Source organism: Carcharhinus amblyrhynchos, chromosome 12, assembly GCF_965287045.1.
Source record: "Carcharhinus amblyrhynchos chromosome 12, sCarAmb.v2.hapA, whole genome shotgun sequence".
Classification (NCBI taxonomy): Eukaryota; Metazoa; Chordata; class Chondrichthyes; order Carcharhiniformes; family Carcharhinidae; genus Carcharhinus; species Carcharhinus amblyrhynchos.
The window spans coordinates 1,567,856-1,590,532 of record NC_137335.1 but is presented as its reverse complement, the minus strand read 5'-3'; the positions used below and the strand labels follow the sequence as shown (position 1 = coordinate 1,590,532).

At 42.0% G+C, this 22,677-nt stretch overlaps 1 protein-coding gene across 2 annotated transcripts in view; it reads right to left on the bottom strand.

Annotated features, from left to right (window-relative positions):
- The window catches only part of ugp2b (UDP-glucose pyrophosphorylase 2b), a 39,682-nt gene extending 17,568 nt beyond the window's left edge, over window positions 1-22,114 (bottom strand). The window contains exons 1-3 of one of the 2 annotated variants that reach the window (XM_080199962.1): window positions 22,008-22,114; window positions 15,339-15,475; window positions 6,957-7,064 (exon numbers count right to left, since the gene is read on the bottom strand). In XM_080199962.1, coding sequence (XP_080056088.1) covers window positions 6,957-7,064; window positions 15,339-15,443 — 213 coding nt within the window. In that variant the 5' untranslated portion in view covers window positions 15,444-15,475; window positions 22,008-22,114. Of the gene's footprint in view, window positions 1-6,956; window positions 7,065-15,338; window positions 15,476-21,589; window positions 21,679-22,007 lie in introns of those variants that run through there. The other variant, XM_080199961.1, reaches the window with a different exon arrangement.
- Window positions 22,115-22,677: the final 563 nt, after the last annotated feature.

The window sequence follows — 22,677 nt, the reverse complement described above, 5'->3', positions numbered from 1 at the left end:
AGCTCCTTGGAATAGTTTTAAAAAGTCCTTACTTTTGTCACCTTTTTTATATTTTTCTTTAAGTCAGGGTCAGTAAGTATTTTTGCATTTCCCTCGAGATAGATCACCCTTATTCCTTTAATTCAGGATGTCAGTGTGGCTTATTGGATAGCACACACAGCTCATTCAGAAGGTTGTGGGTTCAAGTCCTGCTTCAGAGACTTGAGTACAAAAAACCCAGGTAGTGCTGCAGTGTCGGAAGTGCCATCTTTCAGATGGAACATCAAACAGGGCCTGACCTGCTCTTGCAAAAACGCATCAAGGATCACACAACACTATTCAAATAAACGGCAGGAGAGCTCTCACCTCTGTCCCAGCTACTATTTATCCTTCAAACATCATTGAACACATCATCTGGTCATTATTATGTTGCCATTTGTGCCATTATTCTAAGATTAAAACAGTGACCACTCTTCAAATTGTACTTTAATGACATATTTTAATTTTATTTGTAGAGCATATTGGGGCTTTACAAGATTGTGAAATAGAAATCTAATCACTAGGCAACAATAAAAAGACATTTTATACCACACCTTTCACAAACTTGAGGTGTCTTGAATTGGTTTCCAGCCAGCCAATTAAGTACTTTTGCAATATTATGTAATGTAGAAAATATAACAGTAACTTGCACGATCCCGCACACAGCAAGGTGATAATGACCAGACTACCTTCTTATTGATGTTGATTGGGGGCTAAACATTGATTAGGACACTGGGGAGAACTTTCAAATAGTGCATTGGGTTTTTTTTTTGTTTACACAGTCATCCGAGGAACAAACGTGGCCTTTGGTTTAACACATGATCTGAAAGATGACAGCTCTGCCTGAACAGTATTTGCTCAGTACTGCACTGGGAGCGCCAATCTGTATATAGTGCTCAAGTCTGTAAAAGTAGGACTTGAACACACAATCTTCTGACACAAGGGGAAAGAGTGCTGCCAAATCTTGTCTCTAGCTTCTGTTTGCTATGCATGGCCAGCTTGCTGCACTGCGAGGTCCATTTCAGATTGATGTGTGGCCATATGTGAATTGTTACAAAGATGGTTTTAAGGGATTTATATTTGTTGGGGTAAACATCAGAAATAAGGTATAGTTTTCAGTGGATTTAGTTTAATGTTTCTGTGCCTGGAAGGGACCTATAGTTAGATTAATGCCAAAGGTATGTGTGGAGGTTGGTTAAGTTTTAATTGCGATTCTATTGTATTTAGAGAGTATAATGGCACAAAAAAAATATAGTTTCAGGGGTAGGTCCATTTCCCAGAGAGAAAGGGCTTTATTAGTTTTAACTGGAAGCTGGAGTAGTTGGAGACAGATCACTGGGGAGTGAACAGCTAGGAGAAGGTGGAGGACAAGGGAGTTGCACTGATGCAGGCTTCCTAAGAAACAAGATACAGTCCAGACAACCAAGGAACTGGGACAGAAAGAAGAGTTCAAATGACTGAAATTAAGTGAACAAAAACAAAACGTGTTGTTCAGAAGAATTCAAGGAAGAGTGAACAAAATGCTCCGAGTTAAAGAAATAATTGCACTAGCTAGATTTCAAGTCGGGAGCAGACCTCAGAGGTAGCTAAAATATTTGACATAATTTTAATAAGAATCTGGGAATTGAGAGCTCACGCAATTGTGACCAGGTTAGACAGCATTCAAGACAGAGAAATCCTGAAGCAGTTGGTGTCAAATCCTGGACCATACTCACCGTTAAAAATGAAGCTGAAGCTTTATTTAAAAGTGTCATCTGGAAAACCTGGACTGGATTTTGGAACAGTAAGAAGTCTCACAAAACCAGGTTAAAGTCCAACAGGTTCATTTGGAACCACGAGCTTTCAGAGCACTGCCCCTTCATCCAGGGAGTGGGGAGCAGCCAGTCCAATGCCAGCAAATCCACATCATGGATTATGGAATGCAAACCACTAAGTCAAAGCATTACTGTGAGAGAAGATTTGGCTGTGTACTTTGGGGTGCAGTTTGGAAACTCTCATGTGACCATAACTGGGGGAATGCAGGGGATAAATCTACAGATATTAACTTGGGTTCAGAGTGGAGAGTATTTGACCACAACCATCTTGTGAGTTTAAAAGGGGATTGTGTGCGTTAGTAAGACTATTGTAGCATCAAAAGTACTTAGTAATCTGTGTTGATCTTAGAATCTGTGTGTATTTGTTCAGCCAAAGGGGTAAAGGAGTAATGTATTATAATCCAATATTTTTCATATTTAATAAATGTTTCTTCTTGCTGTTAAGACTAATTAGCAGCCCTATGGCTCTGCTCCTCCATGTTTGATTTTTTAAAAAGTTATGGTCTTTTGAGTTGGGATTCCATTCTGGATCTTCCCATCCACTACTCCGATCGTAACAGAATCTAAATGGCAGCATTGCTTGCACTAGCTAGTTGTTCGCCCTGCAGCACATTATTCTGCTATGCAGCAGTTGGTAATCATAAAGCTTTGAGCAGATAGTACTGCTCCACTCTGAGCCATGAGATCCATCAACAATGGGTTTGGTCTTCCCAATGTTTATATTTGAAGGAAAATTTATGCACCCATGTTCCAGGTGGATCTTTATGTGGTTTCATCATTCTAATTCCAGATGTCTGTTGAATGCAAACTTCACCTATCATTGTGGACTTTGAACTTGGGTCGCACAGCATTATCCTGAGTCTCTGGATTCTAGTCCAGTGACAATACTGTTGCAAAGTTGGGGACAGTAATTGTAGATTGGAAAGTAGAAAGTTAGAATTTGATGCTTGTGAAATTATAAAAATTGTAAAATGCTAGGGAGGAAAGCATTGCATGGTCCTGTTAAAGGGTGATGCTTTTTCTGTGCTTAGAGATTTTAAAATTGCAAGTATATAGAGAGCCCAAAATGAAACATTAGTATGGAAAGGCCAAGCAGCGGTGTTACCAAGACATGTGTTCGAATTTAGCCAATTAATTTAAATCAAGCACTTAGATACCAGCAACCCATTAAATTTAAATATGATGGTTTTGACAACTAGGACTAATCCTATTGTGGAAAATATTGATATGTCATCACGGGTATAAAAGAAGGGGGCATTGGGAGAAAGGAGAGAGAGCCACTTCCACCTGCCAGAGTTAACAACTCCCAGCTCAAGAGAGGGAAAGAATCGCTGGCTCGCATAGCTTCATCTACTTCTTAGAGAAATCCTTCTAGAGAGCAAAGATACCAAAGAAGAAAGAAGTTCCAGACAAAAGAATCAACAGAGAAGGCCAGAATATTCTGCAATATTCCAAACCTGGTTGTAATTTTGAGAGTGACTAAATTCTATTTTTGTTAATGCGTGGGAATTGTACTTACTTGAACAGCATACCATTAGAATCATGTTTATCTGGGAATAGTGAATAACTAGAAGCAATTATTTGGTTTGTTAATAATTTAGTTAATTTGCTCACTGTTAGTTAGATAAATAAATTGTTACGTGTTGATTTTAGAGAGTGTGTCAGGGATTTATTTTGTATTTAACCACTAGAGATTGCTGAAGACCACTTCTCTCACACTTTTTACAGATTATAGGGCAAGATACTCACCTTTGGGTATTTTGGTGTTAGTTCTCAGAGCGGGGTGGGAATCCACCTTTGCTTTACAATGCCACCACACTACTGCCTTCCCCTCTGAAGGATGTCTCCCTGCCTCACCTAATGGAGGGTCTCCAATAAACACAGCATAGGTTTACAAGGAAACATTTCCATTATTAAGAAGCTTACCTCTCTCCACAATTGTAAAGCAATGCCATTCTTGGGGATAATACCAGACTGATTATTGCACATCTTTTGCCCCAAGCTTTAGGACTATATTACTGTGTTCCTCAAATCATTTATCCTAAAGAGTTGTGAATTTGTACTATACCATCTGCAAGTTTGATATATTATTATACAAATTGTATACAATTATAAACTAAGCCAACCAGAGGAAGTGTGCACAGGATTTGGTATAAGACAAGCAGCATTTGACAGATTTCTCTTCATACATATATGAAAATAAGAACACAAGCTACTTTTCATAAACCATATTTAAATTGTTCAACATTTTTCTTCTTCTTCCTGACCTGCCAGCCAGAATTAAACTTGAGGACATTCTTTAGCCCCCACTATAAATTGGCCCCTGTTCAGTGGAGCACTCTCAGAATACAGGTCCCTTGTTAATGTACTAAGACTGCAAGTCTCAACATAGGAAGTCTGGTAGTTGAACAAAATTAACTCCTTTGCTCCTGAAATGTTATGACCATTGAACTGGAAAAGTGGTCCAGACACAAAACAAATCCTAACATTAAAACTTCATGAAAGTAATTTAAAAGTAGAACGGGAATAGAAAATGTGCAATAAATTGAACTAGATATATGTTATACAGGTTTATGCTATAGTACATTTAGAATTGTGTGGACTTACACCATTATGAAGACCACAAACACAACCCTTTGTTCCACTGATTTTCACAAAACTTGTTGGGAATGAGAATAGTGAGGAGCAAAGGAGTTAATTTTGTCCAACTATCAGACTTCCTATGTTGAGACTTGTACTTGTTGTGGGGTCTCGAACAAGAGCTCACAGTCTCAGGGTAAAGAGTAGGCCATTTAGACTGAGGTGAAGAGGACGTCAAATGCTACTTGTCTTATACCAAATCCAGTGATTTCCTGGAGCACTCAGGTGGTGAACCTGTGGAATTTTCTGCCACAGAAGGCTGTGGAGAACAAATCCCAGAATATATTTAAGGAAATAGATGGATTTCTAGACTCTAAACTCCAAAGGTGCCAAGGGGTATGGGGAGAACATAATATGGTGTTGAGGTTAAGGAGCAGCCACGATCTAACTGAATGGCAGAGCAGGCTCAGAGGGCTACATGGCATACTCCTATTCCTATTTTCTATGTTTCTATATTTCTAAAAGAAACCCAAAACAAGGTGACAAACTACATATTGCAACGGACTTTAACCAACTAAATAGTTATTTAGATAAATGATTAAATCTAATTAAATGTTTTAAATTTACAGATAGCTGAATATAAGTACTGGGACTCTGATAAAGCTACCCAAAAATTAGAGTGAATTGTCATATGGCTCCAGTTCAACATGGCAAGGCAGTTCTGGCTGCAAACTCACTTTAGCAATAATGATTTACATATAAAATGTATTTCAATTGCATCAGTCAGTTTCAGGGTAGTAGCCATCAACAATAACAATCATTCTTACTGTGCAGAAAAGGTGAGGATGAATCATAGACATTTCAAGTATGTATATGTAGAATGTACTGTGATTCCAAGTAATAATCTGGCTGCTAACTAGAAACTAAACTCTGGAATTTGTCAGGGAGTTGGAGGCCAATACTAATTTGTCTCCGGTATACTTATTTTTTAATTGAATTTTCCAAAAGATGCTAATAGCTTTTACTTATTCTAAAAATTGAAGTAAAATGAACAATCTTAAGGACACAGCAGTTTCATTCTGAAATATGTTTCTGCCAGTCGCAATGTAATTTTAAAAAAATAGGCAGAAATTCAACAACTCTATCCCAGATGTCTGGAGCTTTCAGAACATGAACACAGCCAGCATTGTCATGCTTTCAAGGCTAGGTAAAAGCAAGGAACACTTTTTCACTTAATCTCAACATCCAGCATCCCCAGTGGTTACTCACGGCAGTAAACAGCAAAAGCACTGTCAGCCAAACCTAGTGGAGAACATTTCCTTAAAAAAATGAGTTGGCTGACCTCCAAAATGTGATACCAGTGACTTTATAATAAATTTATTCCCTCACCCCACTTACACAACACATTCTATTACTCATTCTCTTCATCTGGGCCACTCCTTTAAATTAATATTGCATCTTATTCCCAAGGGCTGGAAAGGAAATTCTCTCAATACCTGGATTTATATGTAAACAGAAATACATAATTTTGAAAGTACTTACCATCTGCTATAATTAGTTTGCTTTTTAAAAAAATATAAACTTTGAAGTTCTGTATCATTTGAAGGATTTTAGTTACTGCTTCTTAGTAACAAAGATAGCGAAACTCAAAACGATTGGCAAACCTACAAGGGTGTTTTCAAATAACTGTAGATGCCAGCATGAGTTAACTCCCAATATATCTCTGTTTATCACTGAATGACAGTTGCACTGGTCAGATTGGCCCCACTCGATCCTTGCTTCTTGCCAATTCAGATAATCTTTTCCATAAATTTACACTGCACAGTGTTTCAATGAATCTCACTGCCCATGGGTTTGGAAACTCTGTGTGGATGTTAAATGAGGAGACTGCAATGTTTCAGTGGTCAGGCAACCTTGCAAATTACACTCTCTGGAGAATGGGCACTGAAGGGTGACCAATGGTCATGGGATTAGAACAATAATATCCAAGCAAGGTGTCAACACCAAAACTGAACAGATGACAAGATAGTTGGGTCAATCTACGAGTTCTGATGGCTTCAGTGCTCACGTTCATCAAATATTTTAATCAGGATTGTCATTTTGCAATGGTAAATTCCAGGCAGTTACAATAAAACTGCCAAGTCAAAACAGTCATAAACACTCACTGAAAAGGCAAAAAACGGAATAAATGAATGGTACACTACCTAACCTTGCCTGAAGAGAAAAAATAATTTAAACTCCCAAAAACTTGCAGTATATGCTTTTGATTACTGAATTTTAGCTTTGCACATGTAAACCAGGATGAAATGATTTATTCCCTCTATGGAAATAGTATCTATTCCCTAGAAGAGTCATTCATTTTGTTGCAGAACTTTGTCTAAGTAATCAAAGTCACATTGCATCCCTATTTATCACCTAGAAGTGAAAAATATCAATTTTACTGTGTTCATCATTGTCACATATTGATCAGATGCTTAATATTTCTAAGCTATGTACTCATTTTAATAGCATTGTCTATAATCATGTTATATTCACAGAACTTACAGAATGTTCAGGTGGTTTTTGGATCTTCTCCCATTCTACTGAAGGGCCTTTCCTCTGCAGTAAGCTATGAAACAGTTTCTGGAATCCCTCGATATCTTTCCTGAATTGCTTAAAATATAACAAAATGAATATTTAAAATTTGCAAGCATAATATGACAAATATTGTAGCCACAAAAACACAAATCTAAAGGATAAATTCTATGGCACAGAATTGCTGAATTTTTGGATGTGTTAATCTCTACTGGAAGAAGTCTTGTGGTGCAACAGGTAGTGTCTCTGTCTCCGACTCAGAAGTTCCAGGTTCAGGTCCCAACCCAGGACTTGATGGCCAAGGAAGACGCATTCATAATGCAACCAACAAGCTGAGTATCAATTTGCAATCCCTCCAACAGACCAATGGTAAGAGTGGGTGAGACTTCTGGTCATTCACATTTGATATGGAGCTACATTCCTCAAGTTGACATCAAGCTAATGGCCTGTACCAGAAAAACAAGCTATGGAAATCACAAGTATATCTTTGCCAATCTCACGTGTCTGTAGACACAGGATGTCTTCCAAATCTAATCTCTATTCTGACTAATTCTGAATGGAGGGGTGGGAAAGGGTGGGGTTGAAACTTGAGTACTAAAAATTGTTTAGCATGTCACAAGTACTGCAGAATTGGCAAATTCTGTGTCATTATAACCAAGCAATCTGTCATATACAAAAGTTTAGAACATCACAATCTGATTCGATAAATGTACAAACTGACTGAATAGTATCATCCCATTTTAAATCTGAATGATTAATAAACAAAGGACTTAGGAACAGACTTGGGCCATTTCAGTCTGCTTTGGCTATTCATGGCTGATCTGATTGTGGGCTCAAACTCCACCTTTTTACTGGCCCAATAATCCTCAACTCATTTTTCACCAAAAATTTAACTCAGCTTTGAATATATTCAGACCCAGTAATCTGAATTCTGAGGGAGAGATCAGTAATGTTCCTCTGAATTCTGGAAGAGAGAATTCTACAGACTACTCATCCTCAAAATTCACATCTTCTGCATCTTAAAAAGAAGACCTCTTATTTTTAAACAGTACCCCCTATTCTGATTACCATCCCAGTATTCACCTTGTCAAGTCCTGATAGAACTTTCTACGTTTCAAAAAGATCACCTCTCATTCTTTTAAACTCCAATGGATACAGGCCCAATCTGTTCACCCTCTGATCATAAGATAAAAGCCCTTCTCTGCAGACATGAATCAAGTGAACTTTCTCTAAACTGCCTCAAACACAATTAAATCCTTTTCAAATAAAGAGACTAAAACTGTACATAGTAGTCCAGATGTGATCTCACCAAGACCCTGTACAGCTGCAGGAAAACATCCCTATGTTTATATTCCAATCTCCTTTCAATAAACACCAACATTCAACTTACCTTCCTAATCCTTGCTGTACTTGCATACTACCTTTCTAAGATACATGTACCAGGACATCCAGACCCCTCTGCAATTTTTCTCCAGTTAAATAATACTTTTCTATTCTTCCTACCACATAGATAAGTTTACATTTTCCACTATTGTGTTCCATCTACCAATTTTTTGCCCATTCATTTAACCTGTCCATATCAATTTATAGATTCTACCTCCTCTTGACAGCTTACTAACCTGGTCTCTCACACATCAACAAAAGCTTTAGTTACTCTTTTCCTTTTTAAATACTTGCATTAATTCTTGCTATCTGGTTTTATATTCCTAGCTAGCTTTCTCTCACACACTCAATTTTTCCTAATATCTCCTTAAAAGTCTGCCACTGCACTTCTACTGTCCTATCTTATAACACAGTTTCCCAGTTCACTTTATCCAACTCTGCATTCATAACCTTATTTATTTCTGTTTAAAACACTAGTCTCAGATCCACACTTCTCACCTTCAAACTGAATGTAAAATCCCATACCCATACATAAATACTTTAATGAAACTCTTAAGAATATTTATAGGCAAAAGAATCTGGGAGTACAGGTACACAGGTCACTGAAAGTGGCAATGCAAGTGGAGAAGGTAGTCAAGAAGACTTACGGCATACTGACCTTCAGCAGCTGGGGCACTGAGTTTAAAAATTGACAAGTCATGTTGCAGCTATATAGAACCTTAGTTAGGCCGCACTTGGAATATAGTGTTCAATTCTGATCGCCACACTACCAGAAGGATGTGGAGGCTTTGGAGACGGTACAGAAAAGATTTACCAGGATGTTGCTTGGTATGGAGGGCATTAGCTATGAGAAGAGGTTGGAGAAATTTGGGTGGTCCTCACTAAAACGGGGGTTGAGGGGCGACCTGATAGAAGTCTACAAGGTTATGAGAGGCATGGACAGAGTAGATAGTCAGAAGCTTCTTCTCAGAGCAGAAGAGTCAATTACTAGGGGGGGCACAGGTTTAAGATGTGAGGAACAAGGTTTAAAGGAGATGTATGAGACAGATTTTTTACACAGAGGGTGGCGGGTGCCTGGAACTAGCTGCCGGGGAAGGTAGTAGAAGCGGATGTGATAGTGAGTTTTAAGGAACGTCTTGACAAATACATGAATAGGATGGGAATAGAGGGATATGATCCCTGGAGGGGGAAGGGGTTTTGGTTAAGTCGGGCGGCATGGTCGGTACAGGCTTGGAGGGCTGAAGGGCCTGTTCCTCTGCTGTAATTTTCTTTGCTTTTTGTAACACAGAGTCAGATCATTTACAGCAGAAAAGGAGGCCATCTAGCCCATCTTGTCCATGCCAGCTCTCTGTGAAGCAAACCATCAACTCTTCTCCCCAACTCAATCCCACTGACCTACAAGTTTATTTTCTTAAGGTAGCCATCCAATTTCCTACATACTATTGATTGTTTCCACTTCTACCGCCCACAGGGGCACTGAATCCCAGGTCATTACCATTCATTATGCTAAAAAAGTTATTCCTCACAGTCCTTCTACATTCCTGCCCAAAACTTAAGTCTGTATCTCCGTGTCATTGTACTATCAGCTAATGGGAACAGCTTGTCCCGGTCTACCTTATCAAAATCTGTCATAATCTTGCACACCTGTATCAAAACTCCCACAATCTCCTGTGTTCCAAGAAGAATAACTTCAGCTTCTCCAACCTAGATTATATCTTCCCCAACACCAAACTGTCTTCGAAGATCAATGCCTATGCACTCCTAGGCCCGTCTGTTCCTGCATACTCTTTAGAGCCACACCATTTATATATATTGTCTCACCCCATCCTGTTAGCCAAAATGCATATCACATTTCTCTATATTAAGTTCCATCTGCTATTTCTCTGCCCATTCAGTTAGTATATGTCATACAGCAAGCAATTCATATCATCCTTGCTGTTTCCAAGCTTAGTATTATTGGCAAATTTTGAAAACTTTACTCTATATTCCAAGATCCAAGTCATTTGTATGTAGCAAACAAAGCTGAGGTCCTAACAATGACCATTGGAGGACATTACCGTGTAACCATCTTTCAGTCTGAAGGAAACAGCTATCACAGCTCAATGCTTTCTAATCTTAATCCAATCTTTTTTATTAATTTGGACACTGACACGTTTATCCCATTTGTAGTCCCAAAATTAAATGTCAGATGATCAGCAACTTCTGACAAACTCACTTACGTTCTAGTAAAAAGTCCACTGATTTCAAACATTAAGTTTGTTTCTCTCTCCACAGATGCTGTCAGACTTGTTAAGCATTTGTTAAGCATTTCCTGTTTTTATTTCACTTAAGTGAGCTTTGAATCAAAGATCAGAATTAAAGGCAGCCAATTTTCTTTGTTCAAAAACTCGATGAGGTTTTCTTTCAATGCCTGTTTAACAAACAGGAACAGTAATAAAAAATTTACAGTACACTCTAAGCTTTTGGCTCCTGACCAGTTTTTGATTAGGGAGGAAAATGTTTTAATGAGAAAAGGTCCAAAGTCAACTTCTGATTTAAATCAGAAGTGAATGAGTTTGAATTTATGAAAATGACTTGTCATTTATAAAAGGTACTCTTGTATTAGCCTATCTACTATGAATCTCTAATTACTGTTAGAAATTAATTTTACAGTCACTGAAAATGTAATAATGGCTAGACGATGTAGTCAGCTGTGAAGTGACAATGCTTGCTTTCCACCACACTCACATCTGACCACAGAATTTCCATGGGATTTTGAGTGGAGACTGGCTGTCATGAGCTCCAGCACAATGACTTCTACCAGGTATCTCTGATACTTGTGTGTAGAGAAAGCAACAGTGTGACACTTCACCAGACATGCAGAGTCTAACTGTACAGAAATGAAAGATTGTGAAAGAAAGACAAGGTTGAGAGAGGAATTACAGGTTTTTAAAAATCTCCAACTCTAATTAAATTGTGAAGGAATAAGGCTTCACAGATAAAATTTAAATTCCAGAGACAAATGAGTTATTTGGTAGCAAATGACAGATTATGGCCGCAATTTTCTCATCCTGCAGCGTGAAAAAATTAGCGCAGCGGGCCAGGCGATTCTCATGTCAGCCGATTCAGAGTTCGCGTGAGTTTTAGCGCCCAGCGCCAAGTGTCTGGTGGCACCAGCTCCTCGCCAGATATCAGCAGGGAGGCGCAAAGAACATTAAATGGTCATTGTAATATAATTTAAATATTACTGAAATCCCCAGGCCCACCAGCATCTCCACCCCGCTAGAGTATTTTATTCCAATAGCTTACAGTAGCTCCCCAGTTTCGGGGAGATAGCAGCCCAACCCCACCAGAGTGAAGGAGAAGCAACTGAACCCCCCTCCTCCCCCAAGAGAGTCAGGCACGTGGAGCAAGGGATGCCCCCTGGGCATTGGCACCCTGGCAGTGCCAGCCTAAGCCCTTTGGCACGACCCAAGGGGCAAAGTGCCAATGTCAAGGAGCACCTTAGCACTACCCATCGAACATGGACAGTGCCAAGTGGGTGGGACATATGGGATAGGGCCTGATAGGAGTGGGGCCTAGGGGGCAATAGATGGGGATGGGGGGGTTCCACTGCCACTCTGCATAGGGATCAGTGGAGGAAGCAGGGAGGCCAGCGATTGGTGCAGGCTGGGATCGGGACTGCAGGAGGGGATGGGGGAAAAAAAAATCTGTGGGAGTAGACCAGAAATCACGGGAGGAGGGGGTTCAGGATGGGCCCAGGAATGGTCGGGATGGTCAGCGATCAGGCTGTAGGGGAATGGAGAGCTGTCATTGCAGGGCTGGCTAGCAATTGGGTAGCCATCAGTGGAGGGTCACTGCACATGCGCCGATTTCAGCACTAACAGATCAGCGCATGCGCAGTGGCCCACTCAACATACTGATTTCAGCCTCTCCAACATGAATAGATCCCGCCCCTTGCAATTTAATGATATTCACATGGGTGTCCTCTGCAGTGCACAGAGTGTGGCAGATTCTTCTCTGAACTCCCACTGAAAAAACCAGCGTGAATTCGCCATTTAAAATCTTTTTGGGAGAATCCTGCCCCATGTCAGGGCTTGAGGTTATTTTCATTGGAGAGAAGGTGGTTACGAGGTGACCTGATTGAGGCATACAAGATGATCAAAGGATTGGATAGGGTGGACAGTGAGAGCCTTTTACCTCCGATGGTGACGGCTAACACAAGGGGACATAGCTTTAAATTAAGGGGTGGTAATTATAGGACGGATGTCAGAGGTAGATTCTTTACTCAGAGGGTAGTAAGGGCGTGGAATGCCCTGCCTGCAGCAGTTGTGGACTCGCCAACTTTAAGGGCATTCAAATGGTCAGTGGATAGGCATATGGATAACATTGGAATAGTTTAGGTTAGAGGGTCATTAGATTGGTTCCACTGGTCGGCGCAACATTGAGGGCCGAAGGGCCTGTACTGCGCTGTAATGTTCTATGTTCTACGTCATTAAAATTTCACTTGCACTTAATGCATTGGCGCTACAACTCCAAATCTTTATAATGGCTGAGTTTCAAATCAGTCAGGGATTATTTTACCTGTTTACCAAGTAGTAAAATATTGACCTGTATTTTGTGCTGATACTAATCGTGAGGTTATCAGTATAGGTAAACTAGACAGCAGATTCCAGAGTCCGCGTGTACACGGTTACTGAAGAAATCTCTGTGGTGTGGCAGGGTAATTGTACACAGCAGCCTCAGATTTCTCCAGTAACTGAGTACACGCGGACTCTGGAATCCACTGTCTAGTTTACCTGCACTGATAACCTCACCATTAGTATCAGTACAAAATACAGGTCAATATTTTACTACTTGGTAAACAAGTAAAACAATTCTATCATTCACAGGACGTGAGCTTCACTGACAAGGGCAGCACTATTTAATGCCCATTTTTCATTGTCCTCCAAGATCATTATACTGTAGTGTAAATATTATTTAAATTGAAAAAGATAGTTTTGGTACATTAGAATCTGGGTATTCAAGAATCTGGTACATGAGTCACAAGAAGTTAGAACGCAGGTCTAGCAAGTTATTAATAAGAACATAAGAACATAAGAAATAGGAGCAGGAGTAGGCCATCTAGCCCTTCGAGCCTGCCCCGCCATTCAATAAGATCATGGCTGATCTGTCGTGGCTCAGTTCCACTTTCCCGCCCTCTCCCCATAACCCTTAATCCCTTCTCTTATCAAAAACCCATCAACCCGCTTCTTAAAAATATTTAGCGAGGCAGCCTCCACCACTTCAACGGGCAGAGAATTCCAGAGATTCACCACCCTTTGAGTGAAGAAGTTCCTCCTCAACTCCGTTCTAAAAGGTAAATGGAACGTTGTTGCTTATTGCAAAGGAAATGGGATATAAAAGTAGGGATATGCCAACATCACACAAGTAGCTGACACTATCCAGGACAAAGCAACCCACTTGACTGGCACCCCATCCATCACCTTAAGCAACCATTCGTGCCCCCACAGCAGCAGCAGTGAGTGATATCTACAAAATGCCTTTTAGCAACTCCTTCAGTTGCACCTTCCAAACCCGTGACTTCTACCACATGGAACAACAAGGGCAGCAGGCACCAGGAAACAAGCCATCTATAAATCAAAACCAAACCATTCAACATCCTGACTTGGAACTGTATCACTGTTGCTGGGTCAAAATCCTGGAATTGCCTTCCTAACAGCAGTGTGTGTAACTACACCACGCATCCTGCAGCAGTTCAGGAAGGCGACTCGCCACAACTTTCTCAATGACAGTGCTGGCCTTGCTGGTGATACCAGCATCCTGTAACAACTAATTTTTTATTCACTTTTATAATTGTATAGGGCACTGGTGATCCACATCTGGAGCACTGCATTTAGTCTTGGCTTCCTTACTTAAGAAAGCATGGAATTGCATTAGAAGTTTAGATAAGACTCATGCAACTCACTCCTGGAAATGAAAAGCTTATTTTCTAAAGGACTGAGCCGTTTGGGTTTTTAATCCATTGAAGTTTAGAAGAGCAAGAGGTGATCTTATCGTAACATACAAGATCCTAAGGGGACTTGATAGAACGAACGCTGAGAGGATATTTCCCGTACGGGAGTGACTAGAATGTGGGGGCACAGTTGAAAAATAAGGGGTGTCCCATTCAAGGCAGGACCGAGAAGTTTTTTTTTCCCTCAAAGAGGTCATTGGTCTGTGGAAGCAGAGAGCAGTGGAGGCTGGTTCATTGAATATTTTGAAGAGCGAGACTCCCTTGCCAGTCAAGAATCTAAGGGTATCAGAGATGCACAGGAAAGTAGCACTGGGGCCACACTCACTGTCACGATCTTATCAAGTAGAGGAGCAGGCTCGAGGAGCTGAATGGCCAATTCTTTCTCCTCCTGATTCATACGTTTGTACGTTCATTTCCAATAACACCTCGAGAAATTACATTGGGCATTTAATAATTTATTTTCAGAATAGGAATAAATCTTTTCAGCACTTTGATGCCAACAATAAAAAAAATGAACTGCCTGAGAGTTTAAAATCAATGTAGTATTTACTGTTTTTATTTTCTTTAACACATTTATAACAGCTCAACATTAATCTAGCTTTACCGATCTACACTGGCTCCAAGACTGAATGCACCAAATTAAATCTTCATCTAAAAAACCTTCCACAGCCTCACCTCAACATCCTACTTTCTGTCCCCTTCAGAATGTCAACTATTAACTTAATGTGTAACAGCCCTTACCCCATCCCCCCGCCCCGTCTCCTTATTACTGATGAAACATTTAACTGCCTTAGGCCTACTCCCTGGAACTAGCTCTAAAAGCTTTTTCAACTCCCTACTCTTAACACAAATGGTCAAATTTTATTTTTGTAACAGCCCACAAATAGTCAGCATTCATTCCTTTCCCCTTCAAGACAAAGTTTCTATGTTAAATTCTACAAAGTGCCAGCTGCTGTAACAAAAACAATACGTACATCTCGCTCACTCATTGTAGCTGTTTCCAATAACTGAGCAAGCTCCATTGCCATGGTACTCTCCAGCTCCTCGCACTCAAAGTGGGCTGTTCCGCCTCTTGACATGGTTGCAGCAAAATCTGGAGCTACAGAAACACCTAGAACATGGAGAGAAACAAAGCAATTCATCCAAATACACTGCTGTTTGGAGATGGTGCCCTGACACCACATCAATGGTCAGCAGCAATTGATCACATTACTAAACTTAATATGGATTATTTACTGAAGTCAGGGTCTCACAAAATCTTGAACCTGCAAGTCTCAATGAGGCCGCGAGGAATATAATTGGCTTAAGATGGTTCAGAATTAAGGATGTACTGCAACCTGAAAGGATTAAGCTTTTAGATGAATGAAGACAATAAGAGAGTACAGGTGTAGTGGCTGCTGCTTGTTTCTGTTTAAACAAAGCCAAGGTTAGGGTGACACGGTGGCACAGTGGTTAGCACTGCTGCCTCACAGTGCCGGGTACCTGGGTTTGATTCTGGCCTCGGGTCACTGCCTGTGTGGAACTTGCACGTTCTCCCCGTATCTGCCAAGTTTCCTCCGGGTGCTCCGGTTTCCTCTCACAGTTCAAAGATGTGTGGGTTAGGAGGACTGGCCGCCTAAAGTTGCCCAATAGCGTTAAGGGGACTAGACAGGGTAAATGCATGAGGTTCTGGGCATAGGGCTTGGATGGATTGTGGTCGGTGTAGACTTGATGGGCCAAATGGCCTCCTTCTGCACTGTAGGGATTCTATGAAACCAGATCAGATACCTTTGATCCAGATTCCCAAATAATGGATCCTTGGGTGAGGTGCTATAGGTGATCAATAACTCAAGATACTCAGCTGCTTTCAGAAGGAGCAAGTCTGCCTGGCCCTACTTTAAAATTCCAAGTCCAACACAAGGACCTCACTCATCAGCACTCTTCAGCCAAATGTAGGGCTGAAACAATGATCTTAACAGTTAACCACTCGAGAGGTTTGATGACAGGAAACGTAACATTGCATGCATGGCCACAACAGGTAGAGAGAGAATGGATGATATGCAGGTAAACTTTGCTAAACAACAGATTTTTACATTGCGGATAATACAAAACTTGGAAATATTGTGAACTGTGAGAAGAATAATGCAGAACTTCAAAAGGACATAAACAGAATGGTCTGACAAGTGGCAGATGAAATTTAATGCAGAGTAGCATGAAGCAATTTATTTTGTTAGGAAGAACACAGACAATACAAAATAAAGGTACAATTCTAAAGGGGTTGCGGAAGCAGAGAGCCTTGGATGCTTATGTACATAAATCATTGATGGTGGCAGCACAGACATAACGGGCTGAATGGCCTCTTTCTGTAAGTTTTCTCTGGTTCAATGGCAGGACACTTTGAGAGGAATTAATAAAACATACAGCAAGCTTAAGAATATGGCAGAAACAAGTTCATTTAAGAGGAAACTAGATTATTATTTGATAAGAAAGAATGTGCAGGACCACGGGGAGAAGGCTGAACAGCCTTATATGCTGTAACAATTCTGTGACATAAAGAATACTCCAGCCAGGCTGTTTTCCCAAACCTTTGTGGCCAAACCAATTCCTGTTGAATTAGTGGATATTTAAATCAATACAAAGTTGAGGTAAATTGTGTTAAATGATTCAATGGTGATTACAAACTGACAAATAAAATCTTTTCACGTGCCTGAGGTCTGTCTGCTCTATTTCAGTTTGCCAAGCCACTGAAAATGAGTTTAGTTCCAGATTTCATTTTAAAGGTTCAATCTATTTCCATTCAAACAACTGGGATTAAGTTTATTAATGTACAAATTCAATAATTGTCCATTAATACCATAAACTTTATTTTAACACTATATGCCTTTGTCTCTTCTGCTATGCCATTCTTTATAATTAAAGTTTAATGTTTTGAAAATTTAAATGTCTATTCTGCCAATTCAGATCATCTACATTTTTAGATAGAATTTTCAGAATTATACAACCCATTCTGCCTGCTCTGTCTTTTTGAAAGAGCTATCTATTTGGTCCCACTTGTGCTGTCCCTGCAGCCCTACACAGCCCACCCCACCCCTAAATAATTATCCAATTTATTTGACAGTTACTACTGATCTTCTTTCACTGCCCTGAGAGATAACACATTCAAGATTAGAACTCTGAAATAAATTATGACAATTACATTAAATCTGTGCTTGCTTCCTCTCCCAATTCTCACTCTAATGAAATCTTTCGTAACGTTGAATACCTGTAGTAAATGCCCCCTCAACCATTCCAGTTATAAAAGAGAACAACGCTGGCTTCTCCAGTCACTCCTGAACTCTCTCCATGCTGCTGTGTCTCTGCACTTTCACTGAGTCTTTGACAGGACCCCTCGGCTTTAATCTGACTAGCTTTCACTTTTCACAAAAAAGGCATAAATTACTTTTTGCACTACTTCAGGCAGTGAAATTGACATAGTGTTTTGTTAAAAGGGGTTTTAAGAGCACATGGAGTAATATTTTCACACTTTTAGTTTCGTTATTGAACTTACAGAGCCCAGTTTTGAAAGTTACCACACATCAACTTCCCCGTTTCTAAAATTCTGCATTGCTGGGAATTAATTACAAGCCAGGGTAATTGAGATATTATGGTAAAAATATAACCATTTTTCAAAAAGACCATGTAAAACATTTTCAGGCAATCACACACACACACATGGGGCAGGGTCCCAATCTGTGTGATGTCAGGAGAGGACAGTAGCCATGATGTGGAGATGTCGGTGTTGGACTGAGGCAGACACAGTAAGAAGTCTCACAACACCAGGTTAAAGTCCAACATGTTTATTTGTAGCAAACGCCACTAGTTTTCAGAGCTGGCTGTTCCTTCGTCAGGTGGATGGGAGAGCTCCTAGAAAGCTAGTGGTGTTTGTTACAAATAAACCTGTTGGACTTTAAGCTGGTGTTGTGAGACTTCTTACTATGTCAGGACAGGGGCAGGTTCCAGTCTGTGGGACATCTGCGTCTGAAGTCATAAGAATGGGCCCTTGATGATGTTAGCAGGAGCGGGTGTGGCTCTGTCCCTGAAAAAACAGGGCCAGGGACCTGGGTTTAATTCCTGGCTTCGGGTCACTGTCTGTGCAGAGTTTGCACATTCTCTCCTTGTCTGTGTGGGTTTTCACTGGGTACTCCAGTTTCCTCCCACAGTCCAAAGATATGCAGGTTAGGTTGATTGAACATACTAAATTGACCCTAGTGTCTGGGGATTAACAGGTTAAATATGTGGGGTTACAAGAACGGGTGGGATTCTCATCAGTGCAGACTTGATGGGCTAAACGGCCTATTCCTGCGCTGTAGGGATTCTATGATTCTAATTATTGGCGATGATGCAAAATAAACATCTCGGATTTCTGTTACTTAAGTTATTGCAAAATTCAATCTTGAGAAATACGCTACTGTTCAATTGTGATATTGAGGCCTATGAGACTTCCCAGAACAGATTTGTCCTATTTTGCAATTCTGAAGATCCCTATTGGACCCTGAGAAACAATTACCTCTCCAAAGCAATCACCTGAACTATTCAAACTGACAGGCACAGGGTATAATATTGCCGTTGAATAAATTATAAACCAGGATCCCGACTGATCCAGCCCCAGGATAAAGTACAAATCAACAGTGATCCTGACCCAGGATAAACTACAAACTGAGACTGATCCTATCTCAGAACAAACTACAAGCCGAGACTGATCCTATCTCAGAACAAACTACAAGCCGAGAGTGATCCTGTCTCAGGATAAACAACAAACCGAGAGTGATCCTGTCTCAGAATAAACTACAAACCGAGAGTGATCCTGTCTCAGGATAAACAACAAACCGAGAGTGATCCTGTCTCAGAATAAACTACAAACCGAGAGTGATCCTGTCTCAGAATAAACTACAAACCGAGAGTGATCCTGTCTCAGAATAAACTACAAACCGAGAGTGATCCTGTCTCAGAATAAACTACAAACCGAGAGTGATCCTGTCTCAGAATAAACTACAAACCGAGAGTGATCCTGTCTCAGAATAAACTACAAACCGAGAGTGATCCTGTCTCAGAATAAACTACAAACCGAGAGTGATCCTGTCTCAGAATAAACTACAAACCGAGAGTGATCCTGTCTCAGAATAAACTACAAACCGAGAGTGATCCTGTCTCAGAGTAAACTACAAACCGAGAGTGATCCTGTCTCAGAGTAAACTACAAACCGAGAGTGATCCTGTCTCAGAGTAAACTACAAACCGAGACTGATCCTGTCTCAGGATAAACTACAAACCGAGACTGATCCTGTCTCAGGATAAACTACAAACCGAGAGTGATCCTGTCTCAGAATAAACTACAAACCGAGACTGATCCTGTCTCAGAATAAACTACAAACCGAGACTGATCCTGTCTCAGAATAAACTACAAACCGGGACTGATCCTGTCTCAGAATAAACTACAAACCGAGACTGATCCTGTCTCAGAGTAAACTACAAACCGAGACTGATCCTGTCTCAGAGTAAACTACAAACCGAGAGTGATCCTGTCTCAGAGTAAACTACAAACCGAGACTGATCCTGTCTCAGAGTAAACTACAAACCGAGAGTGATCCTGTCTCAGAGTAAACTACAAACCGAGACTGATCCTGTCTCAGAGTAAACTACAAACCGAGAGTGATCCTGTCTCAGAGTAAACTACAAACCGAGAGTGATCCTGTCTCAGAATAAACTACAAACCGAGAGTGATCCTGTCTCAGAATAAACTACAAACCGGGACTGATCCTGTCTCAGAATAAACTACAAACCGAGACTGATCCTGTCTCAGAGTAAACTACAAACCGAGACTGATCCTGTCTCAGAGTAAACTACAAACCGAGACTGATCCTGTCTCAGAGTAAACTACAAACCGAGAGTGATCCTGTCTCAGAGTAAACTACAAACCGAGAGTGATCCTGTCTCAGAATAAACTACAAACCGAGAGTGATCCTGTCTCAGAATAAACTACAAACCGAGAGTGATCCTGTCTCAGAGTAAACTACAAACCGAGACTGATCCTGTCTCAGAGTAAACTACAAACCGAGACTGATCCTGTCTCAGAGTAAACTACAAACCGAGACTGATCCTGTCTCAGAGTAAACTACAAACCGAGACTGATCCTGTCTCAGAATAAACTACAAACCGAGACTGATCCTGTCTCAGAATAAACTACAAACCGAGAGTGATCCTGTCTCAGAATAAACTACAAACCGAGAGTGATCCTGTCTCAGAATAAACTACAAACCGAGAGTGATCCTGTCTCAGAGTAAACTACAAACCGGGACCAAGAGTGATCGTATCTCAGGATAAATTACAAACTGAGAGTGATCCTGTCTCAGGATAAACTACAAACCATGACCGAAAGTGATCCTGTCTCAGGATAAACTACAAACTGAGACCGATCCTATCTTAGAATAAACTACAAGCCGAGAGTGATCCTGTCTCAGGATCAATTTCAATCCGAGACCTAGAGTAATCCTGTTTCAGGATAAACTACAAATGAAAAAATCATCCTGTCTCAGGATAAACTTCAAACTGGGTCAGAGTGACAACTTTTCCACCTCACTCAAGGGATGTGGCTGACTAGACCAGCATTTATTATCCATCCCTATTTGCCCCTTGAGATGGTGGTGGTGAGCTGCCTTTTACCCCTGCAGTCCCTGTGGTGTAGGTACATCCACAATGATGTCAGGGAGTTCTGGGATTTTGATCCAGTAACTGTGGGAACGATGGTATATTTCTAAGTCAGGATGGTGACTGACTTCTTGTAGACCTTTGATGGTGGCACAGTGGTTAGCACTTCTGCCTCTGCATCAGGGACCGGGGTTCGATTCCTGTCAATGACTGTCCGGGTGCAGTTTCCTCCCAAATCCAAACATGTGCGGGTTAGGTGGATCAGCCATGGGAAACTCTCAGTTTGAAGTAGAGGGATGGGGAGGGGCTGGGTAAGATGCTCTGGGACAGTGGGTGCAGACTGGATGGGCTGAGTGGCCTCTTTCTGCAGTGTGGGGATTGTGTGGTGGACAGGGCTGGCACAGAGGGCCGGAGTGGGCTGAATGTTTGTCCAGGATGGTCTGGGGCTTCACCCGGAGGGGGGGGGGGGGACACTCCAGCACACTGCCGGGCTGTGACTGGGGGAGATGGGGGGGGGCTCACCACACCATTCCCAGCCTGAGTTACCCCCCCCTCCCCGGTACCTGTCCACATTGTGCCGCTCTCCCGGTGCCGGCGCCGCTCTAACTGACTCTCTCTCTCCGCGCGCTCGCAGACATCTGCGCGCTCCCGAACCGCGCGCGCACGCGCGCCGCCTCCCGCCTCGGGCCCGGAACTGCCCCCGCGCCAGCAGCGGCCTGTCCCGGGGAGAGCGGGCGGGGGAGACGGCGACCAGGGGACGGGAGACGGGGGCTGTCAGGGTTACCGGGGTACGGTTGCCAGGGTTACCGGGTATCTAGGCTGTCGGTGCACCGGGGTCGGAGGGGCTACCGCGTCGGTTTATTGGGAGGATTGTAGGGGGAGCGGTTGGTTACCGGAGGAGAGGGGGCGTTATGGGGGGGCATTTGAGATGTGGTTGCCGTGGTTACCGGTTACCGGGGGCTTTCGCCGCGCGGGACCCACCTTCGGGGCTGCAGTGAGGAGGCAGTTTGTGGGGGGCGGGAGCGCGCTGCGGGCTCCTATTGGACTGCGAGTGGGATTGACAGCAACCTCGACCAATCGGACGCCGTGCCACTGTGTGTAACGTCAGTGCCTGGCCAGACCGGATTCGAGCAAATTCAAGAACTTTCCCAAGGACAACGATAGAGGGAGGGGCTAGAGGGAGGAGGCGGGGCCAGGAGGGGGTGTGGCTAGAGAATGGCGGAGAGAGAGGGCCGGGAGAGGGGCGTGGCTAGAGAGGGCGTGGCCAAAGTGGATGTCTGGGGAGGGGAAGGGGCGGGGACAGTAGGGATCGAGCAGGGGGCGGGGCGGGGCGGGGCAGTGTGTCAATGCTCTGTGTGAGGCCGGAACTCTCCATTCACCTGACGAAGGGACAAACCCCGAAAGCTTGTGAGTCTATTATCAAATAAGTCGGTTGGACTGAAACCTGGTGTTGTCAGAGTTTTTACTCAATCAACATTGTCAGGTTAATAAGGGACAGATTACTGACACTCGTCCGGAAGGGAAATGTGTGAATATAACCGCGGGCTCATTGTGGAACTCAGCCTAACAGACAGACCCATTTGATACTTACCAGGTGCTGGGATCAAACCCCAATGCCTTGGTGGTTATTTTCCAGACGTCGCTGGATTCC